The sequence below is a fragment of the Ambystoma mexicanum genome, chromosome 2p (assembly GCF_040938575.1).
Source record: "Ambystoma mexicanum isolate Mex_15411 chromosome 2p, UKY_AmexF1_1, whole genome shotgun sequence".
NCBI lineage: Eukaryota > Metazoa > Chordata > Amphibia > Caudata > Ambystomatidae > Ambystoma > Ambystoma mexicanum.
This window is the reverse complement of record NC_090923.1, coordinates 1,173,443,065-1,173,452,751: the sequence shown is the minus strand read 5'-3', so window position 1 is coordinate 1,173,452,751 and position 9,687 is coordinate 1,173,443,065. Positions and strand designations below refer to the sequence as shown.

Genomic DNA, 9,687 nt, shown 5'->3' with positions numbered 1-9,687 from the left:
CCCACCCACCAAAAGGGCAGAACCCTTGACTTGGTAGCAACGTTCAATTGCAACACAACCTGAAAGGACCCTCAACCTCTGCCATGCACTGATCATCACATGATTCCTCTTGAGATCAACATCAATCAGGTACTACCCAATAAATACCCCCCCCCGGCACCAGCTTGTCCCACCAGGAACAAATGCAACATTACCGCTGAAGCCCTACTACCCCTGGTCCTACCCTCCCTCAACGCTCTCCCAGCCAACGCTGATTTAAACCTGCTGATTGACACCTTCAACGACTCCATGGCTAAGGCAATGGACACTGTTGCCCCCCTGAAACTACGTAAAGACAAACCTAAAGCTCACCTGAACTCATGGTACACCCCGGAACTCAAAGTACTCAGAAAAAAGAAAGCCAAAGCACAACTCGCATGGAAGACTAACCCTTCCGTGGAAAACAAGTCCAACCTCACAAACTTATCCTCGCTTTACAAAAGTGAGATAATTTGCACCAAAAAAGATGCATACAACACAAGGATTCCTCAGGCAGGATCCTCCACCAAAGAATTATTCAAAATTCTGAAAGAGCTAGAAAACCCTATCTCACCTCCAGACACCTGCTTGAAAGACAAATCCTGGTGCACCAGCATCCAAAACGCCCTCAACAACAAAATCTCAGGACTCCAAACCAAAATTGAGAACAAACGCCAACTCTCCAATAACAAGGTCACCAACCTTAGCCCACCCACGCCTAACAACACCAGTTCGGGCTTCACATTTAAAAAAGTTACCACACTTGAAGTACAAAAATCATCACCTCCTTAAAACCTTCAAACTGCAAAGGAGATAGCTGTCCCGCCAAGATCATAATAACGCAGCCAGAGAACTCTCCCCCTTCATCACCAAACTCATTAACCTATCCTTCACCAACAACTCAGTCCCCAGCAACCTAAAACAATCATGGGTTCTCCCACTTCTGAAAAAACAATCCTAGACCCAGCCATACCCACTAATTACAGACCCATCACCACAGTCCCTTTCCTACTAAAAATCCTGGACAGAGTCGCCTACACCCAAATTCAGGAATACCTGGAATCCAACCAACTAATAGAAATACGTCAATCTGGCTTCAGACCTCAACACGGAACAGAAACTGCCCTTGTCGATCTCAAAAGCCAGATTGATGAAATTAAAGACAAAGGCAACGCCACAATTCTACTCCTCCTAGACCTCTCAGCAGCCTTTGACCCGGTCAGCCACAAAATCCTTTGTAGTCACCTACCCACCGCAGCCCACTTCTCCCCCTCAGCCATCATATAGATACAATCCTTCCTGGCAAATAGAACCATGCGGGTTTTCTCCACAACAGATGCAGCAGACCCCATTCCCATATCATGCGGGGTCCCTCAGGGATCCTGTGTATCCCCCACTTTGTACAATATATTTACAAAGCCCCTATTTGACCAACTGGACCGTCTGGGTGTCACCTACACCAATTAAGCAGATGACACCCATATACTCCTCACCATCTCAGGCAACTACCATGCCGATGTCTCCCGGATCAATGAAATATTCTCCATCATTCAGCCATGGATGGCCTCTCATGGCCTCTGTTTGAATGATGAGAAGACAGAACTCCTTATCGTCGGCTCCCCCAACACCCTAGCTAAACTCAGCCCCAGCTACAATAACATCACAATAGATGGTCACTCCATCCCTATTGCCAAAAATGTGAAAACCCTCAGCTTCTACCTGGATGGCAACACCAACCTCTCCAAACACACCAATATGATCGCCTCAGCCTCTGCCTATACTGGCAAGCTCATTAGGGCCAGCAGCCCCTTCCTATCTCCCAATAGCTGCCTCACTCTCACAAGAGCCCTCATACAATCTAAACTGGACTACTGCAACAGCCTGTACCTAGGTGCTAACCAATCCGTAATCAGCAAACTACAGGTACTGCAAAATAACGCTCTGCACGTAGCCCTCAACATTCCTAGACGAGAGCATATCTCCACTACCGGGAAAGCCTGCAAATGGCTCTCCATACGCCAGAAAATCGATCTTAAATCTGCCTCACGTACAGGTCCCTTAACCACCTAGCACCTCCTTATCTAGCTAACAAATTCACCATGAAACCTACCAACAGAACCACCAGATCCTCCAACACTTTATGCTTGACCGTGCCCAGATTCCACTTAAAAAGAGCTGGACGGGCCAGTTTTACAGTACTTGCCTCCCAACTCTGGAACACCTTACCTCTCAACATCAAAACTATCGAGTCCTTCCAGATCTTCAGGAAGCAGGCCATCAGCTGGCTCCTGAACAAAGAGTAGCCTATTGAGACCTGACCTTACTGCCCTTGCTCGGCAATCTGGCGCATGCACTGTATATGATTGTATATTACAACTGTGTTCTTGCTAATTGTATATTACCTTTTAACATATGACTGTAAATTGTATTCCTTTATATATTATATGTATGTATGGATGTACGAAGTATGCAACACAAAGATACTTCACATTTATGTAACCGTCTTCTTAAGCGCCCTTCTACCTCCGGGTTTGGAGCGCTATACAAATAAAATAAACAAATAAACAAACAGGCACAGCCACTGTGAGGGGGTTGGCGAGGAGCTTGCGGTACAACACGGAATGTGCGAAGAGCTCACCCATGGCCGAACTCACCATTGGTGCATTCTGCAGCTTGTGGTCCTGCATTTGGATACATGCATCTTGTGGCCAATGATGGATTTGACTTTTATGGACTTGATTCATTCACGGTGCGTCACCCTTTCTCAACTCTCATGCTGGACTTCCTTTGCATCTTTTACTCCCATCTTCCTCTTGTATCCTGGCTTGCAACATTGTGTTACAACTGACTTCTGCAATTGTATTTGCTCTCCCCTCTTGCTTCTCCACACTTTTGGACTGCTTACTCTCTGTTCTCTCCTGCTCTCCCTTTCTCCCTTTTCCTATCTCCTCCCCTTACTTTCTTCTATGCACTTACACTATCAGAATTGTCCCTGGACCTAATGTGATAGCAACCTCGTCTGTTTCCTCCACCCTCCCATTACTGTTTTTTCCTCCCCACCCCCCCTCCAGCACTATCTGAAATGTCGTCAGGCCTAGTATGATAGTCGCTTCTTTTGTTCCTCCCCTCCCTTTCTGCCCCCCTCTCTCTCCCCTTTTGTTTGCTCCTGCTCTACCAGAAATGTTGTCAGGCCTAGTACTGTAGTCGCCTGTCTGTTTCCATTTCCTTCCCACTCTCCCCCTCCCTTCCTTATCTCTGTCTTAGCGCTTGCACTATCTGAAATGTTGTCAGGCCGAGTATGATAGTTATTTCACATCCTTACTGTTCATGGCCTGTAAGAATGTCATTGTATTTTCCCTTGTTCGCTCCCTTGCCTTGAAGCGCTTTGAAACACATTGTGTATAGGCGCTATATAAATAAACTATCATATCATATCATAAAAAAGTATGCAATGATTGAAACAGTGTCGGGCTGGGGCATAAAATCGGTTCAGGCACCAATAAAAAGTGGATCACACATTACAATGCATTACTATCCAGACCACACTGAGTACTTACTATGCAAGGGGGTGCTTTTGATCAAATATGCTGCATAGAATGCATTTGAAAACACATTTGCTGAGTCGCATTGGTTAAAACGAGTGCAATTGGTACACTCTGGCTAATAAAATGGTCCATTCTATAAAAAAGAAAAACTGGCCCATGCTAGAATCATGGCTGGCACTTCGGGCATTGCCCTGTTGCCCTATAGTCCAGCCCGAGCCTGAATTGAAATGAAATCCATGTAGAGACACACACACAGTCCATGTGGACGGAGCTGGTGGTTGGGGGCAGACACAGCTGACGTCAAGTCAGAAGTGGGCGGAGGAGGAGGGGGGGAGTCCGGTTACACACACACACACACACAGTGGCAAAGAGAGGAAAATAACTTCAAATAACTATTAAAAAAGGGTTGGAAAAGAAGAAAGGAAGAAAGTCGGACCTTGGTGTGGGACACGCTGCCTGAGCTCGCGCAAAGCAGCCTTTGTTCTCTGAGGTCTTTCTCAACTATTTTGGAAGTCGTTAAACCTATTTATTTTCGAAAAAGGGGACACGCCGCAGACCGAGGAACGCAGGATGGACCAGGGGGGTTGAAGGACGCTCCCCCTTTTAGGATTTGTGAAACGTCTATTTTTGGGGCTGTTTTTATTTTCCGCTCTGGATTCGCGGAAACCGGCCCTCCCCTGGGACACGGCGAGAGAACGTGCGGGGGGAGGGGGGGTTTCTGCACACTGACCCCCGCAGACCTCGGGGTCCTCTCCTTAGCCCGGGGTAGTCTACCCGGCTGCTTCCAGGCGATGCGTCCCTGCGGCGAGGTCGTGGACGAAGAGGGGGGCACGTAGCGCCCCTACTCCCCCGGCCGCGGGGAGGGCCTGGGCGAGAAGACCAGAAGACCCGGGCCGATCTCCTGCGGGCCGCGGGCGGCTGACACCAGGGGATCCATCCGAGCTGATCTGGGGACAACCCTGCGCTGGTCGCAGGAGCTGACTGCGCCGACAGCTGACTCTTCTCTGCCGACAGGAGGGAGCCGGCTTCCAGCGCCGCTCCTTGGAACGATTGGCTGGGTTTCCTTCGCTGAACTGGTCTGGTCTTCGAGGCGCTAGCCCGGAAGACCCTGGTGTTCTCACGACCCCAGCATCTTTATTTTGGATTTGTTGTTTACTGCTTCCCTTCCAGGAGCTGCAATACCACGCACCCATCGATTGCACAACACCCCGCCAATGTTTTTTGACGGAGACACAACCAGCATAAGATGAACACGAGGACTCCTCGGGGCTTCGCGTGGCTATAGCGCTCCCGCACAGGGACCCGTTCTTCAGGCGCTTTCTCTGGATTCCAAGGCGGTCCTGGGGACTCGGGTTCCTGCTCTTCCACCTTGGAAACCAGCATCCTTTTGGACCTGCAGGTGCGACCTTTGACCTGGCCGTCCCATCACTATCCCAGTTCCATGGAGATTTCGGCCCCCAGTTTGGTGCGTACGCCGTCCCAGACAAGCCCCTTCAGTTTAAAGACTGGGGGGGCTTTCCAGCCAACAGGGGCGGCTTCGGGTGACCTGGAGCTACACATGGTTTGATTCTTGGTGTCCCGTGGTGTGTGGTTCGTTGCCCGGCACACAGAAGACGCTCCCAGCATGCAGGTGAACAGGCCGAGGAGTGCCACACTGATAAACTGCCCCCCGGGCAGTCCCACGGAGCAAGACCCCCCATATGCCCGCCAGTACAAGCCCATGCGCTTCTCCTACCACCTCGCAGGGGGGATTCCTGCCACCCCTCCGCCGCATAGAGCCGGTAAGTGGACATTGCAAACCGTATGCGCATGCAATTAATTACATCGTCCAAGAATGTAAAGTGTTTGTTGTTGGCCGAGTAGGCAGGACCGGGCTGAATGTGTGTCACGTGCAATGGGCACCGTGGGCTGCTCAGAGAGCCATGTCTGTCAGATACCGGCGATCCCTGTGCACGAGGCGGTGCCCGGGAAGGCTGCGGGACACTGCCAGGTAAAGGCAGCCAGAGGGCAGCAGGTCACATCTCGGGACCCATCTCCTTCAAGCCATCCGAAATGACCACATGGTTCCTCCTGGGCTATCACGTCCCTCTAATGCCTACTTCCAATCCGCCATCTGGTCCTAGCGCCTCGAGGTCGCATTGGAGGTGTAACTGTAAATATCGAAATGCATGAACTGGGCGCTGTAGGGGCCTCTCATGACCAAGCACAAGCAGGCTTCCTCCTCCCCTCTCCTATGAACTTACAGCAACGAGGCCTTGGACGTCGCTCAGACAGGGGGGGGGGGGTGTGTGAGTAAACTGCTGAAGGGTGGCGCTGGGGGTCACGCAGGAGTACAGGACCCTGCTGTGTATTTGCCCCTCCCAGTGGCGTGGCCTGGGGTGGCACGTGCTACCCTTGGAAACGGATTGGCCACCCCATTATGAGAGAGAGAGAAAAAAAAATGATGTATGTTAATGTTAATGTTAATGTTAAAGGACACTTGTACCGCATACTATCACCACCGTAGTGGTCCCTTGGAGCTCTGGCGGCTCTGCAAAGGGAGAGGGGGGTTGAGTTAGTGGGAGGAAGCAGGAAAAATGCAAGAGAGCAGTGATGTGCTGTTGGCGGCCTCAGCCCGGTGGGTCAGTTGGCTGGGCCTGGGGTGTTTGCGGCCGGTAGTCGTCGTGTACTGTTGTGCAAGGCTATGTGTGTTTTTGTTTTGTTGTTGCAATGTAGTGAAGATTGTGCGGTTTGTTGTGCTGTAGGTTTTGGTTGTGTCTGGTTTGGAGTTTGAGAGGTGTATGCAGAAAGGGAAGTTATTAGTCGGGTTGGTTAGTTTGCATCTCTATCCTGAATTGAAGCGCTCGGCTTGCATAGTCTCCCCTGTTGCGGCTCTGTCCTGATCTGGGTCTGACTGGGCTACAGGTTCCTTACTCCTCTGGCCCCCACCTGTAACATGCTCTCTCATGGCTCCCCTTGTCCCCCATTTAGACTCTAGTGGCCAGTGCATCTGCTAATGACAACCTCTCAGGTAGTGGGGGGATTGTCAATTTCTCGATAATTCCACACCAACGTGGTACCTGTCGGTAATTAAATTACGGTGCGGGCGAAAGAGTTGGTGGGATTGTCTGGGTTAGTTGACTCAGTCTCCGTATGTGCCGCCTGTGTTCCTGTCTATCCGATGTCACCCGTCCAGCTGCCGTGGGCTTTACTCTCCCCGGTCAGGGATGTCCGTGTCTTTTCGGTTTAGTTATCCTTTTTACCAGTTTCGTTTTTCAGGTTTAGTCTGTGGTGTTGTAGAGCCAGGTTTTAGTGATTTCCTGAATTTTAGGTGATCTTCAGTGTTTCTTATTTCCTTTGGGATGTTGTCCCAGGTTTTTGCGGCTAAGTGGTAGAAGGAGGTGCCTCCAAGTTTTTTCTTGAGGTATGGTTTGAGTTCCAGGCGGATTTCGTTGCTCGATCAGAGGGGTCTTGTTGGTTTGTAGACTGTTTATTTTCTTTTGTAGGAATTCTGCTCCTTGTCCATTGATTGCCCTGTGAGTTATGCATATTGTTTTTATGTGTGCGCGCGTACTTCCTGCCACCCCTGCATAAGTCAGTGTCCCACTTGGGCCACCCCAGCCAGAAGAGGCTGGACATGCCACTGATCCCTTCCACTTCGAGGGCATCCCTAGTCCACTGACTACTCAGGGACAGTCTCGGCTTTCTCTTTCAGTGTGGAGGTGGGTGCCCCTTGAGGAGTAAGTAGCCTTTCAAGGTGTTTGATCTTTGAGGGTCACTCCTGGTACAAGTACAAGCTCCGTCTATTTTAACTTGAACCTGGAAGTCTATGGCTTGAGTATAGGTTCTGTAGTTTCTCTGGCAAGAAATCTTGAAACCCAAGTGTCTCTATGCTGCCTACCTTTTTACAATGCTGAAGCCAGTGGTCCGAGTACAGTCGGGTGTTGAAGTGCTCTGCCACGTTCAAAGTGCATAGCTAGCGGGATGTGATGAAGCACCGCTGCTTAGTACCACCTCTGAACCCCAAGGAAGCTCCTTTACTTCCTGTCTGGCCTCAGCGGGGGTCCCAGCCGCCCTGACTGCAGTATGTATGCATTTACCACCTGCTTTCAGGTGTAGGTATCTCCGCCTTGCTTTTAACGGTGTTACCAGCAGAAAATTGCAGTGTTACCGCCATTTCCCAACTCGTAATCTGCCTGTTATACCATTGCGCCGGGAATACCGGCGGTGGTTGTTCTTCTGCGGGAGATCTCCCTGTATTGGCAGGGGCCTCCTGAAGGGGCCTGCAGGCAGAAGGCAGCTGCGCACATCTCAGCATCTGGATGGGGGCCTGGCTCATCAGCGAAAGCCATGGCACCAGAATTCTAAGATCACGCGGCCCAACACAGAGATCTCACTGTTGGTTGCCCCCCAGAGCTCCCAGCTGAATGCATAGGAGACCCTGTCACTCACGCGTGAAATGTCTCCAGTGTCTGCCAAGTCAATGCACCCAATCTGCAGATCTCTCTCTTGGCTGAGGACAGCATGTCATCCCAAACCCAAGTTCTACCCATTGGCTGCCAGGACCATGTTCCTAAACCCTGCCAGTATATCTCTACCACCATTGGGACCATGTCACACCAACACAGAGACCTCCCAGGTGGCTGCTGGGAACGTGGCATGACATGGTCTCTGCAGGCCTGCAAGACCATAAAGACAAAATGCTAAGATCTCTAAACTGGCACCTGGTGCCGGGCCAGCCATAAAGGCTCACTGCGGACTAGAGTAGACCATGTCACAGCAACACTGGGATCTCCGCCTCAACAGCTGTTGGGGCCCTTTCTTACCAAATCTGGGATCTCGCCACTGCCCACCAAGATCATGTCTCCCAAGCACTAGGTTCTCTCCCACGGCCAGCTGAGATCATGCAATCCTACCCCTGATATCTCTCCACGGGTTGCTAAAAACATGCCGGACATCATACGTGGGCAGTGGGCGTGGGTCACCATCAGCTAAGGGTAGAACATTATTTGTAAGGAAGTGTTTTCGTTTGCCTGCTCCCCCGCCCACCCCGTCTCCAGCCACGTACCAGGCAGGGTTTGAGCTTTTACAGGCTGTCTTCATTGCCTTGTAAATAACAGATGCCTCATCAGAGATTGACAGAGTGGCAAAATTGCAGCAGTAATGCTATTACCGCTCCGCCCAATCCCGAGTTTGGGCGGAAACAGTTAGCTGGCGGTAAAACTCTCAACATTTTCCCACTTGCGCCACTATTTCTGCAGCGCTATTTGGCCGGTGGTAATAGTGCCAATATTGCCCCATACAGTCCTATGGACTCTTAATAAAATGGGGAGTAACAGCCTTACCGCAACTTGGGGATCCTGTGCTAATCGCGCCGGACCGAGTTGCGATAATGCTATTTGCGTTGGCGGTATCCCGGCGGATTTACCACCGGGATACCGCCAAGGCTCTAATGAGGCCGTTATACTGTCACACAGTTGATAGGTACTCATTTTGTCAATTGTGTAAGGATAAAAGGCAAAAGGGACTCTTCTTCCAGAATTCAAACATATGTATACAGGTTCCACAACGCTCTCTGGAAATCTACATATATGTGAACTTGGTCCCACGGATGAACCCTCTTAATTGCCCCCTGCCCCCCTCTCTCAGAAGCTATGGTTGCACTCATTAATCCAGGTACATGCTTTCTCTCCTGCCGCACAGCAGTGATCTGCAGCAAAGTAACTGCTGCGAGAAAACTTACAAGCAAGTTATACAATCAACATGTGGCCTACTTTTCTCCCTTAGCCACTCCGTTCACACTAGTGGTTTATAGAAATGTGCTTAAACGGAGCTGTAAAACCATGTTGTGTAGGTCCTGGCAATGTGGGCACATTTCATTTTGTATGTGTGCACAGTTTATGCACATATGTTTACAAGTACTAGAATGTCACATGCTGTGGGACACAAAGCCAAGACTGGTTATCTCGTTTTTGGTATGGGACAAATCAAGATCCTGCCCAGTGAGCTACACAACATTTCAGACTTGGGCACAGCGCAGAAGAGGCTGTGTGGTAAATGCAAACACTTGTCATGTTTTGAGGCATGATTGCAGCTTGCTTTCATGCATAATGAGCTAAACATTTGCAGTTACCAAAAAAAGTTC

The 9,687-nt window shown here is 50.2% G+C and overlaps 1 protein-coding gene across 1 annotated transcript in view; it reads left to right on the top strand.

The window, feature by feature from the left end:
• Positions 1-5,058: 5,058 nt before the first annotated feature.
• The window catches only part of FGD1 (FYVE, RhoGEF and PH domain containing 1), a 481,771-nt gene continuing 477,142 nt past the window's right edge, over positions 5,059-9,687 (top strand). Inside the window, exon 1 of the mRNA XM_069645324.1 lies at positions 5,059-5,344. Coding sequence (XP_069501425.1) covers positions 5,188-5,344 — 157 coding nt within the window. The 5' untranslated portion in view covers positions 5,059-5,187. The remainder of the gene's footprint in view (positions 5,345-9,687) is intronic.